This window comes from Ursus americanus, chromosome 13 (genome assembly GCF_024610735.1).
Source record: "Ursus americanus isolate L20-20 chromosome 13, mUrsAme1.1.p, whole genome shotgun sequence".
Lineage (NCBI taxonomy): Eukaryota > Metazoa > Chordata > Mammalia > Carnivora > Ursidae > Ursus > Ursus americanus.
Genome location: NC_142139.1, coordinates 20876168 through 20894327, shown reverse-complemented (window position 1 = coordinate 20894327; position 18160 = coordinate 20876168). Strand labels below are relative to the sequence as shown.

Below are 18160 nucleotides of genomic sequence, written 5' to 3'. Positions count from 1 at the left end.
GTTACCCCGTCAACACCCAATGGAGAGGAGGCTTGACCCCGCCCCCTCTCCTCATGTTATTGGCTGGGAGGCCCCAGATGGGCGGCGTTGGCCGTGGGGTTGGGGAGGGCAGGGGGCGGGGAGGAGGAGGAAGGCGCTGGCGGGCAGTGATGGCGGCGGGTGATGGGGACGTGAAGCTAGGCACCCTGGGGAGTGGCAGTGAGAGCAGCAGCGACGGCAGCAGTGAAAGCCCCAGCGGCGCGGGAGCGGCAGCAGAAGGGGGCGGCTGGGCGGCAGCAGCGTTGGCGCTTTTGACGGGGGGCGGGGAGATGCTGCTGAACGTGGCGCTGGTGGCGCTGGTGCTGCTGGGGGCCTACCGGCTGTGGGTGCGCTGGGGGCGGCGGGGTCTGGGCGCCGGGGTCGGAGCGGGCGAGGAGAGTCCCGCTGCCTCTCTGCCTCGCATGAAGAAGCGGGACTTCAGCTTGGAGCAGCTGCGCCAGTACGACGGGTCCCGCACCCCGCGCATCCTGCTCGCGGTCAATGGGAAAGTCTTCGACGTGACCAAAGGCAGCAAGTTCTACGGCCCGGGTGAGGAGGAGTTGGAAGGGGAGGGGGGGACCTCCTGCATCTCAGGTGCGACCCCCTTCCTATGGGGAGGCCCTTGGGCCCTGGTTAGTTTGCCGAGCCTTCTCGACGTCTGGACCCCTGCGCCTTGGTTGCTGCACCTGGGACGGCCCGCCCCACACACACCTCCAGCCGCGGGCACCTCCAGCTTTTCCCCCCACCCCGAAATCCGGGTTTCACTGTCGCCCCAGGAACCAGCTCTCAGCTTTAATCTTTCTCCCATCCCGTTCCTCCACGACGCTTTTTGTTGTGCTGAATTTTTTTCAAAATCCTTTCAGTTGTCTCCTTTCGCGCTGGCCCACAACCTTCCCTGAGCTTTCTGGTTCCTGGGATGGGTGGGAGCAGGAGGGACGGGAGATACCTAAAGTAGGGACCCAAAGTTGTAGGCCAGGTAATTCGCAGCTTTCCTTTCTTTACTCTATTTTACCACTGATCTCCCTTTTCTCTCTACTATTCCCCATAAGGCCACGTTTAGGTACACGTAGTTCCAAGTCCCCATCGTTTAGCTTGTGAAGTCTGGGCATATAAGCAACGTCTCAGACTCTTTTTTTAAACCAGTTTTAGTATGGAGATGTTTTCCAAGATTAACAATGTATGTAGGATGAGGACAGACCAGAATGTAGATCTTAATAAAGACTGGCAAGGGTAGTCTCCCAGAGTTTTGGGGGTGGAGCTCAACTACCCAGCAGGCGGGCCTGTCGGGTTCCTTTCTTTTTTTTTTTTTTTTTTTTGGTAGTAGGAGGGCAAGTATTCAAATACACGTTGATAATCATTTACTGTGTTTTCACTAAGTAGAAAAAACTTAAAAGAGCTATAAATCCATACCCCAGTGCACCAGTTCTGCAAGTTAAAGATTTTTAGAACTTTGCTTTCAGAGAATCGTGTGTGTAGGGTCGTTGGGTTAGAAACCCTTCTTTACAATATAGTTTAGCATACATTTCAGATTGTGCTAATAAACTTCAGTTCAGACTCATGGAACCTGCTGGTATACAATAAAATTGAGCAACATTGTACATCCTAGTTATGTAGTAATTATTTCTAAGCTTAAAGTGACTACAATAAAAAAATAAATAATAATAAAATTAGGGACCTAGAGTCACCTGTTGTTTGAAAGAGGACATCCAAGCCTTAAAGTCAAGGGGGTTGGCAAGTCTAGAAAACAAGTTGGTTTTCTTCTTGATTTCATCTGTTAGTATGTGAGATTTATTGGCACTTGCAAATATGTACTTCTGATTTCAGTGCTTGGTGGCTGGAATATATTTTAGAAGTGCTTTGGTTTGCTGTTAAGTGGAATAGAGATAAGAAATTGGAGATTTTATGTGCTGCACTGTTTAATTTCCTCGTTGCTTGTATTTTTGTGTGTAGATCTACATTCATTTTAACCAAGTCTTAGATAGTGCTTCTGGTTGGATAAATATGAAAAGCAATGTCTATCTACTTAACTCTGCTGAAACGGTTAATACTTTTTTTTTGTTTACTTCAAAGTATATGGGACAAGAGAATAGGGCCAAAGTATAGTAGTTAAATGGATGGACCAAATTAGTTAATGTTTTTAAATCAAGGATTTACACGGTATTTTGTACCTGAAATTTTTTCCTTATTGATACTAAAATGTATGTGCAGAGATTAGAAATTGTGTACAGGTTTAGTTTTTAATATAGAGCTTACCCAACTAAAAGATCTGCTCTTGTAGCCTCTATTTAAACTGACAATGAACCAAACAAAGTATTAGTGCAAAGAAGCATGTTAGTCCTCACACATTATGCCTTGCCACTATCTGAAAATAGCTAGGAAAGGCTGTCCTAAACACAGTTGAGGAGCCTCCAGTGGCAAATGTTCTTTAACAAATTAAGAATTAAGATGAGAGTCATAGATGTGATGTAGATAGCCTTTGTGTGGCTTGAGCATTGAGGGGGCTCCTCAGATAACAAGGGAGAAGTAAGTTTTAAATGGCTTCCACCAATTCCCAGGTCCTGATGAACAGCCTAGGGATAATTAGTTATTTTCTAAGTATTTATTGATCAACCTAGTGGAGATGTTTGGAATGTTATATTATGGAAAGGAACTTGAAAGTAGCCAGTTCATCTGTGGGCTTGGAATATGTTGATATTTCACATTAATAGAAGATGTAACACTTTTTCCAAAAGTCTTGAAGCCAAATTTCTGGCTATGAAACAGATATAAGTTCAGTTTGGGTTTTAATTTTTATTTTCATCCTCAAGTGAATTGAGCACTTTGTAACAGAATAATTCAGAAGCAATGATCTCAGCCTGACAATCTTAGTAGCTTGAAATAATGAGCTAAGAAGCCAGAAAACCTCATTTCTATGCCTAGCCAATATCTATTCCCATTTGACAGTATTGGTCTTAGAGTTAAAAATTGTTTTGTGAGATTTATTTTTCTATGTTGAAGATACTGTTTTTTTAGTCATTTTTAAAGTTTGGGTTCTTAAAAAATTAAATATTGACAATTTAGTGAAGTAAACACATGTAGGCAAACATTTGGCATTAACTACATTTGTCATCATTAAATTTAGTAACACTCAGGCACTTGGCCAGCATGTGAGGAAAGTGGTCATATAAGAAACAATGAATATGGGAGGAGAAAGGAAATAAGATTTGTTAAGCACCTACTATATCAGATCCATTAATTTGTCATCTCCACAATGCCTCCATGAGGTTAGTAAGTATTCCTGCCCTCAGATGGGGAGTCTGAGTGTAGGTATTTTGGGTAAATTGGCTTGGGTCATACAGACAATGGCATTCAAATCCAGAGATATTTAACCACAAAGCCTATCTATACTTCAGGTAACCTGTGTTCTGGGATATACTTCTGGAGAATCTTACTGTTGTTTTTATACCTTTCCTGGTTCCCGTAAGGATTTAAAGCCTCAGACATGCTTTCATGGCTGTATGTTGTGCTGTCCAGTATGGTAGCCACGAACGACATACAGCTTTTTAATTTTAAAATTAAATATAATTAAAATTGAGTCCCTCCACCATACTAGCCACATTTCCACTACTCAGTAGCTACATGGCTACCATATTAGTGCACTTTATAGAATATTTCCATCTTCCCAAGAGTTCTGTTCAATAGCATTGATTTTAGAGGTCAAGGTAGAAGGAGGAGGAAACTCCATTTATTGAGCTTATTATCTCGTTTCATTTTCAAACAGCCCTAGGAGATAAGTTATGTTCCCATTTTACAGATGTGGAAACTGAAACCCAGGGAGGTTTTGCTCAAAATCACATACTCAGTGGCCAAACTCGAAATCAAACACGGTCTAACTGACTTCACAGGCCATCCCTTCCCATTGTATTACTACAAAATATAATTTCATATGTTCCTAGAGTCATAATAGAGTAGGAAGACTAGAAGAAATAGTATAATTTTAAGTAACTAGATTTAATATTACAACAATGAAATTCTACCAAAATAATGTTTTTATTTATTCTTTAGAATGACGAGAAATTATACAGTTGATCTTTCTAATAGTTTATCCTGAATTTCTGAAATTTAAATATATTGCTTCCCCCTTATTCCGGGTAGCATATTCTTTGACACAGACCGAAACTGTATTTTCTCCAACTTACCTTTTAAATTCTGCTGGAAAAGAAAAAGTCATATATAAAAGAGGTACCCCATGAGATGCCTAATATTCAGAGGGATGGGGAAAGGAGCACATGTACCTTTCAAGTGTTTTTCCTCTTTTTTTTAACTTTATCTTTGATAGGTTAACTTTTATTTATAGTTTGCAAAATTGCAGTTGAAGCAAGAATTGCAACATATAGACTAGGCCCAACCTGACCACTTCTTCATGGATATCTTATTGACACTACTCAGCTCTCATCCCACCTACTTGCTTTGAGGCCAACTGGGTCTGTTTGGACTAATGGCCATACATATCCATTAACTTTCAGTAAAATAAAAGGATCAGCTAGGTTTTCTGATGAGTTTTGATACTCTGCTCAAATTTATACTAGTTATTTCTACAATACCTACTCTGAGTTCAGCATCATTCCATTGTTTTTAATCTTTGAGGGAATTGTATTTGTGTTAAATGCTAATGCTAAGTATTAAAGGATAGCTGAAAGCGTATATGAAACCAGAAGATGTTATTCATTCTGGAAGAAAATAGATTTAGTAAGATCTGGAGTTAGCTATTCAAATTCTTTTAATAATTCTTTCAATAATCTATGACCAAGATGACTCCTCTCCTCTGTACCCGTGACAGACATCACTAAATAACTGCTGTACCCTTAGAACCTGCATCCTGTCTCAAGATCGCTAATACAGGACTCCATCTCCATTTTAAATACTGAGAAGGAATTCCCTGGATTACATTACATTGTTTCTTAAATAAGGTGTTGTGAAAAATGAGTTAACTGAGCTTTCAAAACAGATGGGTTCCTACCTGTGTGGAGTTTTTAAAATATTTGGGAAAACAGACAATAAACAACCATTCAGTATATAATTATAATTTGTAATTAAATATTCTATGAAAGAAATGAATAGGATATGTAACAGAGGGTAACAAAGGACTTTAGGTGGTTAAGACAGGTACTGTATTTATACTGGTTTATCAAGAAAAGAGGGTTGATATTTAAGCAAAAACCTAAAGGAGTCAGCCATACAAAGATTGGGTGTGAGGGTGTTCTGATGCTATCTAGCACTAGATCTAGAACTGATCATATTGTGTTAATCAGAGAAAGAAACATCCTTAACCTGTTACTGATTTTGAGACTTGACTTCAGCCTTCATTTGGTTAGTATTACCTCAGTGATTCTTTTTCCACTGTGTTTTCCACTGATCTGTGATATGTTTTATTATTATTCTTTTATAATATAGCGAGATTTTTTTTCACTGAATCTAATATCAACACTGTCTTTTTTTTTTAAAGATTATATTTATTTATTTGAGAGCGAGGACGAGGTGTGGAGAGGGCGGGACAGAGAGAGAGGGAGAAGCAGACTTCCTGCTGAGCAGGGAGCCAGACTTGGACATCCTGGGCTCCATCCAAGGGCCCTGAGATCATGACCCAAGTGGAAGGTGAAGGCAGATGCTTAACTGACTGAGCCACCCAGGCACCCCTCAACACTGTTTTAACAGCTTAATCAGTTTATATGTTCTATCATTACTGATATATTTAGATATATTTCTACGTTCTTATTTAGTAATTTATCTTTGTCATACTTTGCTGCTTTTTTTCCTACCTTTTTTCCTTCTCAGATTAATTTTTTTTAATTCTTCCACTTTTTCTCCCTACTTATTTGGATATATTCTATTAACATTCTTTACACTATTCTGAAGAATATAGGAATGTTTAGCCAAACATATCTTTGTAAATTAGAAAAACTCTCTTTAAGACACTTTACTGCCATTTGAGAGAATATTTCTTGATAAATATACAAAACTACTATGTATACAAATGTGGATGGTGTCCCTTGGGGTTGTGTAGTATACAGCCATATGTTGTAGCCCTGGTTTAGAAAGCTTTTACTCTAATCCTTCCCTCACCCTATTTTCTGTGGTATTACTATTAGTATGCTATTTTCTATGGTATTACTATTAGTATACTATTTTCTATGGTATTACTATTAGTATACTATTAATTCTGTGGTATTACTGTATTTTTTCAAACTCTTCCCCCAAGTTGATTAAAGTATTAACCTTTTTTTATTGTCAGCCCTCGTTTAAATTTACCAACATAGTTACCATTTTCTTCATTCACTGTCATTTCTTGCATCTCATTCCTTTGTTCAGAGTTCAGCTCTTACTTTAGTGAGGTATGTCCTGTAGTTTTCCATTGGCACACACACAAAAAATTCTGTCTCCATATGCCCTTATGCAGGAATAATAGTATAGGTTTCAGATATAAAATTGTACACTGATTGTTTTACCTCAGATCTTCAATAGTATTATGCCACTGTCTTCTACTTCTCTTCAAGTCTGCTTTTGGTTTATTTTCATTCCTTTGATTAATCTGTTTTTCTCTTTGTCTTTGGCATTCTGCTCTTTTACTAGGATTTGCTGAGGCGGGAATTTGGTTTTTTTTAATATGTGCCAGACTCTACTAAAATTTGAGTATGTGTGTCATCTATTTATTTTAGAAAATTTGAAACCATTACCTCTTCAATTATTGCCTCCCCCATTGTCTTCTAATAGATACACATTAGCTTTTCATTCAGTCTCTTAATCTTTCCTTAATGTTCCATCTCTTAATTACTTAAAAATTTTAAGCAAACATACTATATAGTTGTTTAATCTGCTTGTATTATTCTGGGGATGCCAGTTCTCATCTGTCGTATGTGCTCACTCCTCCATGGTGATTTGTTCATGTAGTTCTTCATGTAATTTTTACTACAAAAACTTATCTTCAGCAATTATGGTCTTTTTGTTTCTTGGGGATTTTTTTCCTATGCTTAAGCCTTGGGTTGTAGAAGTCTTCCTGTAGAGTGTCTTAGGTATATTTCTAAATAGGGCCTCATGGAAGTTTTTTTAAAAATCCTATTTTTATTAGATAACACATATTCAAAATAGAATATTTTAAAGCATATATTTTGAAAAATAACCCAGTTACCATGTTCCCCTTCCTAGAAGTGAGGAACCAATCTAAGTATTATTCCAGAGCTATTATCTGTAAGTATAAGTATATGGATATGTACTGTCTCCATGCACGCTCATGCACACACACACACACATTGTTGCACATTGTACAAACCTTTAATATCTGGAAAGCCTTTCATCTCAGCTTAAGTAGAGTCATCTTATTCTTTTGAATATATGCTTATTCTATTACATTAATATATCATAATTTAACAGTTCACTATTAACAAACATTTAAGTTGTTTCCAATCTCTTATTAATACATAGTGTTGCTGTAAATATTCATGTACATGTCCTTTTACACATGTGAGTAAACTTAATAAAGTAAATTCCTGGAAGTAAAATTACTGAGTCTTAGGGTATGGGACATTTTTAAATTTGGGTACTTATTTGTGAATTGCCCTCCAGAGAAATTGGACCAATTCACACTTCATGAAAATGCCTATTTCTCACCGCTTTGCCAAAAACGTGATATTAAATTTCTTGGTCTTTGTCAATCTGAGAATTTAAAATGGTATCTCAATATTATTTTAATTTATATTTCTCTTTTTCTAGTGAGGTTGGACACCTTCAAAATTTTGAGTCATTTATATTTCCTTTCCTACAAATAATCTGTTCGTACATTCTTTGCCACAGTTTTTCAATCATGGTATTGTTCTTAGAGATTTTAAGTGTTCTTTAAAAAGTGAATCAACCTTAGCTGCAAACATTTTTCCTAGTTTATTTGTCTTTTTACTTTATTTATGGTGTTTTTGTAAACCACACAAATTTTTGGTTTTATGTATTCAAATTTATCTTCTTTTTATGGCTGCTGAGTTTTCTATGATAAGTTACTTAAGTTTTTTTGCACTAAAAAGGTTATTTTTAAAAATACGTAGTTTTTAAAAATACTTTTGTGGTTGGGGTTTTTTAGTTCCATTTGGAATTTATTTTAAGATGTGAAATAAGGATTTTTACAGAAAATTATTTAGTTACCCCAACACTATAGAATAATTCTTTTTTTCCCCCAACGCTTACAGTATAACCTTTATTGTTCTCTAAATTCCAATAGATGTTTAAGTCCATGCTGTTTCTTCACCTTAGCATTCTCATTCTCTGGAGGCTGTGTAAACTCAGTCCCCACTCCCACATCTAGCACAGGCCTGGGATTTTAATTTTTCAGTCTTCCTTGTCCCCACCCTAGCTGTAAGGGCCAAGGCCACTGAGCTGAACCCACAGTATTGCTGACAGCTTTCTAATTTGAATTTCAGAAACAAGATTGAGTTGGGGAAAGTATTTTACTTGCCTTAGTTGGAGGCCAAACTAGATAGATACTTTCCCCGTTTAATACCAATGCCTCTAAGATTTGCCCAGTGTTAAATGTTGGTTGAGGCCTCTAGAACCCAGGTATCTTGGCTTCTTGAGTATTCGATCATTTTCACCACACTACCTTCTATCTAAAAGTCTTGGGACTTCCTAAATCTAAATGTAAAATAATAATATTTATTACTTGGATTTCTTTTCATCACTTTTACAGTATTGCTTCATTTATTACAAGACCCATTATGATCTTATTTGGAATAAATTACTCAATACCAAGTATAATTAGGGTTTTTTTTTTAAGTTGTTTTAATAATCACAAAAGACTGTTGTCAAAACAGGCCAGAACACTAGGCTGTTTATAAACTTTAGTGGAAATAACTGAAATATTCATTCTGGAATTTTCTTCTCTTCATAAATAGTAATGTAGCTACACAGTCATCCTAATAATCACAAAATTATGTTACAAAATTTAGGTACTTTTTTTCCTTCTGGAATTTTCTGTTCATTAAATTACTCTTTAAAACATTTTCTTACAGTAACCATATGTTTTTGCCTTTTCAGGATTCACTAACTAGTAGACTTACTGAATTTTGAACTTTAAAAAATTCTGTGCCGTGGGTTGTGTTAACTCTTAAAAAGTATTAATGAAATCTGAATTCTCGTATAATGTCATTTTGATATATTTAACATTATTTTTAAAAAGATTTATTTTGGGGCACCTGGGTGGCTTAGTCGATTAAGTATCTGCCTTCCACCTACATCATGATCCCAGGGACCCGGGATTGAGTCCGAGTTGGGCTCCCTGCTCAACAGGGAGTCTGCCTCTCCCTGTCCCTCTGCCCTCCTTCCCACCGCCCCCACTCATGCACTCTCTAAAATAAATAAATAAAATCTTTTTTTAAAAAGATGTGTTATTAAAAGGACAACCTAGAACATTTGTTATGTATTAGAGAGAAACTTCTTTGGTTGAATAATTGCTGTTCATTTTTTGTAGCAAGAATTTTCTTGAAATTGTAAATCCACTTTTATATCAGTATTATATTATAGTCTTCAATAAAGCAACAGATTATAATTCCCTTAGTTATTACTGAAATGTTATGTCTAAAGAGCCTTAGTAGTCAAAATAATTTATATAAACTGGCCTTTTTTTTTTTTTTTTTGAATTATACCAAAAGACTTAGTACCATTAAAATTTGCTTTTCTTGGATAGTTCTGTTATTTTAGTATTATAGATAGGCAAGTATGATTATCAGAATATTGGAATCCGTAACATTTATGTTTGTTGTGTTAAGGGGGTAGTGGAATGGGGAGGTATTCCTGGCTTCTCAGATACTGCTTCTGGTTCAATCATGAATGCAGAGAAATGTACTTTAGGTAGACCTCAGATCCTCCTTTCTCAGAGCACATCCATCCAGTTCCAATTCTAGTTCTTTTTTTTTTTTTTTTAAAGATTTTATTTATTTATTTGACGGAGAGAGAGACAGCCAGCGAGAGAGGGAACACAGCAGGGGAGTGGGAGAGGAAGAAGCAGGCTCCCAGCGGAGGAGCCCAATGTGGGACTCCATCCCCGAACGCCCGCCGGGATCACGCCCTGAGCCGAAGGCAGACGCTTAACGACTGCGCCCCCCCAGGCGCCCCCCAATTCTAGTTCTTAATGTTATGTTCTTTATGGTCTCACAGGAAAAAGTAAAGAAAACTGTTCCAAAAAAGACCTTTTCGGAAGTTAAATGTTTCCTGATGGAAATCCTAAATGTGGAGAAGACAGCTTAATATAGTTCAGAGAGTAGGGAAGTATGTTAATCATTGAGTCATTATTTACTATTCAAGAGCTAATAAAGCATCATTTTGCCTAGAAATGGGGTTGGATTATTACCTGTTGACTCAAGTTCTCTCTTACTAAATTGGGATCTAAAACCAAAAAAAAAGACATGTTTCATGAAGTTTTGTTTTTACATCTATTCAGTGTTGAGGTCTCTTTAAAGAAATTGGCAGAGAATTTTATTAGAGAATGCATTGGTATATAACTAATATACTCAAAGATGGAGGATTTTCTGATTGCTGTTTTTTATAATGATCATCTTTTCTTCTCTCCTTTTTACCATTTAGATGTGTTTAATAGTTTATACTCTGAAGTACCCTGAAGTAGATTGACTTTTGCAGGCCAGGGAGGTAAATATTATAACAAAATGATAAGAAAAGCTGTCGGTGTATACAGCTTTTTTTTGTTAATATTCTTTCATTTTGATTTAATAGGTATTCCAAAGTATCTATTCCCCTGAAATTTTGCAGTTAATGAAATGCTCCAGTTTTCAGGGTTGTCATTCCATCTTTGGGTTTGTGGATCCTCTGTGTGTTTTCTCAACTGTATTGTGTTTGAGGTAGAAAAGTGGAGATAGTACTTCCAAAGTCTCTTGGTAATTTTAGGAAGGTTACTGAATGTCTCTGCTCCTGTTCATCTGCAAGGTGAGGAGGGCAAAAATTGTTCCTTTCACTTTGCAAGACTGTGAGAGAGGAAAGTCACGTTGCTAGAAAATTCTTTAAAAGGTTGAAAAATATCATTTTACATTTGTAGGTTTTTATTAGCTGTGATCAGTTTTATTTTTTCTGTTGTATGACTCATCGCTGTTTTAAGTTTGTCAGCATTACTTTGTTTTGAAAAAAATCACACTAGTTCTGTCTCTGTCTCTCTAATCTTTCTACTTATCTATCAATCTATCTATGATCTCCATCTCAGGAAAAACAGCTATTGGCACAAAGCATGTGGAGTTAGGCAAAAAAAAAAAAAAAAAAAACAACTACTTTTCTTTTCCCTAGGGACTGTTTGTTCTTGCTTAATTTTCAAAGTTAATATTTCTCTAAAATAATTAATTCCAATTTAAGGAACAATATTGAATTTCTCTTAAATGCTTAATACCCTTTGCAAGGTCGAGATAATGGGCGATAGTTTGAAGGTTATAAATGTTGGCCAGTTGTAAACAGTATCCCTTTTTCTTATATAGAAGACATATTTAAAAGTTTTAAATGGTAGCCTAAGTGTATACTACTAGGAAAATGATTACATTTTAGGTATATTCATTCGGTAAGAAAATATATAACCATGAAATGGTAATTGTGAATGTCACCTAATATTAAGTAGCAGTATGGAAAATACTTAGGAATAGAAAAAGCAGGATTAAAAACTACTTTACTGGGAAGAATTACCTTTATTTTCATGTTAAGGTATCAATACCTAATAATGCTACTTTTTAAATTTATTGCAAATGCCACTTCTGGTTCCATGCTATAAACTTGCAGAGAATGGCTTTCTTATTTTACCTGATGATCTTTATGGTGCAGTGCTTTCTGTAACTCGAATTAATGTTCATAAATGTTTAGATTATTGTCTAAGTAGAATTTTGAATTGTACTCTTAAATGCACAGATACTTTTCTGACACATTACCCTCAGTTTCCTAAATGTTTTCAAATATGAATATGGGTATAATCATTACTCTGCTCATTTAAAAATTAAGGAATTTGTAGGGTTTTTTTCTTTTTTACTTCTCATTGGAAAGTATTTTATTTTGTTAACTGGATAATAAGCTCTCATACTGACCACTGTGTTGCTCATAATAATTGAGCTAGTAATTCTGGCTTTAAAATTATTTTCTCTAAATTACCTTTGTCATGTATGGAAAACTGTAGCCTCAGGGGGAAAAAATTTTATTTTGTAAAAGTAGGTATTTTGGAAATCTTTTTTTTTTTTTTTAAGTATTTATTTATTTAAGTAATCTCTACACCCAATGTGGGGCTTGAACTCATGACCCTGAGATCAAGAGCCAGCCAGATATCACTTAATTTTTAAACCAACATTTTATTTATTTATTTATTTTTTTAAGATTTTATTTATTTATTCGACAGAGATAGAGACAGCCAGCGAGAGAGGGAACACAAGCAGGGGGAGTGGGAGAGAAAGAAGCAGCCTCATAGCAGAAGAGCCTGATATGGGGCTCGATCCCATAACGCCGGGATCACGCCCTGAGCCGAAGGCAGACGCTTAACCGCTGTGCCACCCAGGTGCCCCTAAACCAACATTTTAAACAGAAAAACTTATATGATCTGCTCTGCAGCCTAACATGAAGACAGAAATAACTCTTAAAAGGTTTTTATTATAAAAATAATTTTTTAACGAATATACAACCAAAATCAGAAACAGACCCATATATACAGAAAGCAAACTGATGGTTGCCAGAGGGGAGGCGGTTGAATGGCTTGCCAAAATGTGTGAAAGGCAGTGGGAGATACAGACTTCCAGTCATGGAATGAATTAATCATAGGGAAGAAAGGTACAGCATAAGCAATATATAGTCAGTGGTATCGTAACCCTGTTGTATGGTGACAGACGGTAGCTACACTTGCAGTGAACATAGCATAACGTATAGAGTTGTCAAATCATTATGTTATACACCTGAAACTAATATAACATTGTGTGTCAACTATACTTCAATTAATAATAAATAAAAATAGTAGTAATAATAATTATGATAATTTTCTAACTAGCCAGACTTTACCAATTATATGAAGTGAAATTTTTTTCTTCCATTCTCCAGAAATGGTTGCCACTATTAAGTGTTGGTCTGTATTCTTCCTGGTGTTTTTCACACATATACAAACACATGTATGTGTATTTTTTTTAATTCAAAGCAAATAATACTCTATATACAAATACTCTTATGAATTGCTCTTTTCAGTTACTCTGTGTATGTGTACACATAGAGATACTTCATTCTTGTTCATAGTTATTTACAATTATTAAATTCATATACTATAATTTAACCAGTTTCTTGATATGGAAAATTAGGTTCAGTTTTGTTTATTATATGTTTTAAAGAACTGAAGTGTCTTTTTTATCATATATTTGGGTGGAGATTTTACTTACCATAAGTGAATCTGTCTGAAAATCAAGAGTTATTCCTTATTTGAAATTGCAGCTAATATTTTGGAAGAAATTTACTATGTTTCTACTTTATGCCAGGCATGTGCTAGGCATTAAGTACTGACATGAGCAAGACAACTGCTGCTCTCAAGCGCAAACATTGGGAATGGCTCACTTCTGTCAGCATAAAAATAATGCCATTCCTCCCTAGAGAGGCTGCTGCCTAATTCCTTGGACAAAACGCTAATCATTTTGTGTCAGTCAGAAGAACTTTTGGGGTGCCTGGGTGTCCCAGTTGGTTAAGTGTCCAGTTCTTGATTTCAGCTCAGGTCATGATCTCAGGGTTGTGAGATCAAGCCCCACATGGGGCTCCACACTGGGCATGGAGCCTGCTTGGGATTCTCTCTCTCTCCCTCTCTCCTCCTCCCCCACCATTCCTCACACTCTACCCCCCCAAAAATAAAAATAATAAAAACTTAAAAAAAAAAACCTGTTCCTTATAGAAATATCTCCTGTTTCCCAAGAGCTGTGACTAATGAAAACCATTGTTTAATGACTTTTCATCGTTTATATAGGTAATCGTGAGTATATTCTGGTAGTCAGGTGGTACTTATTATGAAAATGGGTCATATTTCTGATAAAACCAATCATTAAGCAAAGACCTGGTGAGCATCTGCATGTGCTGTGTGTTGAACTAGTCACTGGGGGTACAAAGATGATACAGTCTCTGCTTTCGTATGACCTACTTTGAAAAGAGAAAGAAAAATATTTTAGATCCACAGTTGACTTGAGTCTTTAACAAATGCTTATCTAGTGGATGTTCTGTTGATTAGTTTTAGGCGCCACAATTAATTAACAGCAGTCAGTGAAGCATTCTCTCCCCTCAGACAAACCAGCTTCCAAACCGAACTGCTTAAGTTTCCTCTTCTCCCTAATATGTTACAGTCTTCAACTTTGAATACAAGTTTTGACGTATTTGAAATTCAAATTTTAAATTTTCAGTGAAAAGCTTTACTTTGTTCTACAGGCAGATTTCCAAGAAATTTCTCATTATCCCGTCTAGTATCTGTCATATTTTGAAATTAAGGCTGTGTACCAAATATGAGTCATTATGAGGTTTCTTTTATTTGGCTTTTTCCTTTGAGACATTCTAAAATAATGTTAAGTTAATGTCAATAATTTCTTTTTCGTTCCCCCCCCCTCCAGCCGGTCCATATGGAATATTTGCTGGTAGGGATGCCTCCAGAGGACTGGCGACATTTTGCCTAGATAAAGATGCACTTAAAGATGAATATGATGATCTCTCAGACTTGAATGCTGTACAGATGGAGAGTGTTCGAGAATGGGAAATGCAGTTTAAAGGTACCTTCATTTTGTCGGGTTCTTTGGAAATATTAAATTTAGGGCCAAAGAAAGTGTATACTATTTCACATCCCTTAAGAGCCTAAGGATATCTGTTTTCATCACCATCATTATTTGATGATAAAAAAGCTAAATATGAAAGTGATGGTTACTTATTATTATTATTATTATTATTTAAAATCTATATTTAAAAGTTGACTTGTTTCAAACTATGTAAGTCTAACAAAAACTGTGACACCTTTAGTCTTATAAGGCTTTTTAATGAAGACATGGTATTTTTAAATATAGACTTCTATTTAAAAATGAATTGATTTTGGATATCGATACTATAATTTATTCCAAAATGATTTTATTGATCTTACTCTCAAACCATAAAGAAAAAATCTTTCCCCTTTATTATACCCTTGTGGCATCAGTTATTACCTCCTACGTGACAATCCAGATAGCTATTTATGTGACCTGTGCATCCCTTGGAAACACTTCTTCTGGCTTCTTGGCACTTGAACTGGTTCTACTGTAGGAAGCAGTCCTCCTATCTTACCCTCCTGGTTTGTGGTTAATTCACTTAACCTAGGTTCAAATGCCTGACCAAGAAGTAATTAACTGTGGATCACCTTGGACACCATGGTGTTCTAAATTAATACCTGGCAACATAAAATAAGCAATATTAACAGAGATGGAAGAAGAGAGTTTGATAGGAGAAAGAATAATGGTATGACTGGAGCCACACACTGAGATCTCAAAGAACACAGGATAATAAGTAACAAATGACTTTGCTTTTCATTTGGTTTATTTTCCTGGACGGTAATAGCCTATGTCACATTTTCTCCCCAAGAATATTTTCTGGTTGAATCTACTTACCATGATCTCTAAGTGATTCTGATGAAATGTCCTTGGTTAAGAACTCCTGCAAAGCACAGTTCCCAAGCTTTGTATATTCCTTAATCCTGTTTTCTTTTGTTCAAGCCTTACATGAATAAAAAGACCAGCCAAGGTGAGCAATAGGAACAACTTAGCCTATTCTGTATAATTCTAAAAGAGAGGCAAACACCTTCCTGGCTGTAGAATGGAATAGTGAAACGAATTTGATCACTACTGATTTTCTTTTGATGTATTTTTCAGAAAAATATGATTATGTAGGCAGACTCCTAAAACCAGGAGAAGAACCATCAGAATATACAGATGAAGAAGATACCAAGGATCACAATAAACAGGATTGAACTTTGTAAACAACCAAAGTCAGGGGCCTTCAGAACTGCAATTCTTATTACTCCCTTTCACAGAATGTCCAGCGTCTTTGGGTTTGGTTCACCTGCTGCAAAAAACATTCAACAGATTGTATACAAGCTAAATGAGTTTCACTATGAAGATTTGAATACTAGACATTATTTATGCTGCCAAACTCATTTGTTGCAGTTGTTTATAATGTCTGGTGGGGCTTCATCATCCTGAAAAGAAGGAAATGGACATTTTTAAAGAGCAAGAAAGTCACAAGGTTACTTTTTCCTTCCTTCTTCCCTCTCTCCCTCCCACCCTCCTTCCCTCCCTTCCTTCCTCCTTTTTTAAAAAAAAAAAAATCAAAGACAACCAGATATGTATTTGCTACTTAAGTGTACAGATCTCAAAAACTGCAAGGGATTCATGTGCTGTGTTCTTGTTTTAGCTTTGAGGGAAGAGACCTGGGCAGGAGAGGTTGGGGGTGCACATCAATTTGAGTAGTTTAGGTCACCGAAACGTTAAAATGTGAATTCCCAAACTTTTCTTTTTGGGTTTTGTCAGGGAAAAGAAAAAAAACCTTTATTTCTCATAAATTAGAAGGGATTTCAAGTGGATCTAAGTCCAAGCTAATTCCTCAATAGTAAGACCATTTGAAACTAGTTTTTATCCCTTCCCTACCCCTAGATCAAATCAATATTAATTGTGCCTTATTTCACTTACATAGACTTGAATTATTTTAGGGAAAGCCCCTATGTGAATTCAGAAGTCACTACAAGCAGCATTGAGACTGAAGTTGGGATATTCTGTTGACCGCAAAACCTTGATGTCATTCTGTGTATATAGAATGTAAAAGGAATATTCAGTGTTACTGCCACATATGTTAATATACACAAACTTAATTAGCATTGTAATGGCCAAATGCATTCCCTCATGCTTTTTCTCTTTTAAAAAAAATTGAAAATCAAATCAACTCTGTCCCCCAACAGCTGCCTAATTTTAGGAGTCTGACCCTCACATCTCCTTGGTGTGGGTGCATGGGGCTGTAGTATGGATGTTGTATGGGTGTGTCTGAATGTGTGTGAGAGCACCTTGGAAGGGACTCTGCAGATACTGTAAATACCAGTACCGTTTTAATAAAGCATGTACAATAAACCAAAATAAGCTTGAGTTGGACTTTATACACAAACCGTAAGCCAGTGCATTATGATACGGTGGTCAGGATTGTGCATTTGATTCAAGATAAGGAAAAATCTTGGAAATGAAAAGCAGGCACTGGTTAAGTTGTACACATTGTACCACATTCACTGTAACTTTAGGAAGAAATTCCACTTTGTGGAACATTCTCAAGAGATCTGAGATTATTCAGGTAAGAATTGATATATAAACATGTACATATTTTTACTTTATATTTTGATGCCAACTGATTATACTAGAAGTAATAGCACCAGGTGGTAGTTACTGAACACAAAATAATAAAGGATATTCTCATAGGTACTGAGTCCTCCTGTTGTTCGTTTGTAAAAGCCCTATGTTTGTCAGTTCTGTGATTTCATCAGGCCTGCTTAGGTTCTTGGTTGGCAACAAGTTACACCAAAAAAATAATTTTATTTAACAAGTCACCAGTTAAAGAAAAGACTTATTCTGCTTTATGAGTATAATATATGCAGAAGCCATCAAAGAAAGGGGAAATTTAAACTGCAATAATAAGCTAAAGTATGTAAAATACTGCATTCTATTATATCCAATCTTGGAATGTTTTGTAGAAAATGATGAACTTCAGCCAAATCTTTGCTGAAGACTGGTTGTAAAGACTGAAGAGTGTTGGTAAATGCTTTGTGTGTTTTTATGTAAAATATTTTCTAAACAAATTTGTTAAAGTACATGTCCTCTGTAGTAAACATATAAATATATATATATGAATCATTTGAGCCTAAAGTTCAGAAATAAATCTACACTTGTGAATAGAGAAACCCTAAATATCCATGCAGTAAAAATTATGCAGTCTGTTGAGAAAATTGAGTAATTTTGTGTTTTGGACTTGAAATAAACCGTGTTCTACAGACAATTCCTCAATTTTAGTTGAGTGTTCCTCATTCTCAGGTAGTTTGCTGGGTAGTCTTGGAGTAAGGGGATGGGAGCTGCCGTGATGTTTTTGC

General features: G+C 36.2%; 1 protein-coding gene across 1 annotated transcript; it reads left to right on the top strand.

Moving 5' to 3' along the window:
• The first annotated feature begins 50 nt into the window (after window positions 1-50).
• Window positions 51-16564, top strand: PGRMC2 (progesterone receptor membrane component 2). Its single transcript, XM_045798995.2, has 3 exons — window positions 51-567; window positions 14631-14786; window positions 15909-16564. Exons 1-3 carry the CDS (start codon window positions 54-56, stop codon window positions 16004-16006), a joined length of 768 nt encoding a protein of 255 aa, XP_045654951.2. The 5' UTR covers window positions 51-53; the 3' UTR covers window positions 16007-16564.
• Window positions 16565-18160: the final 1596 nt, after the last annotated feature.

Bases quoted from the DNA above. Each gene is read 5' to 3' on its own strand.
- PGRMC2 (XM_045798995.2), top strand. From the start codon at position 54: ATGTTATTGGCTGGGAGGCCCCAGATGGGCGGCGTTGGCCGTGGGGTT. The intron at 568-14,630 runs GTGAGGAGGAGT...CCCCCCCTCCAG, and splicing joins CAGCAAGTTCTACGGCCCGG to CCGGTCCATATGGAATATTT. The intron at 14,787-15,908 runs GTACCTTCATTT...TGTATTTTTCAG, and splicing joins ATGGGAAATGCAGTTTAAAG to AAAAATATGATTATGTAGGC.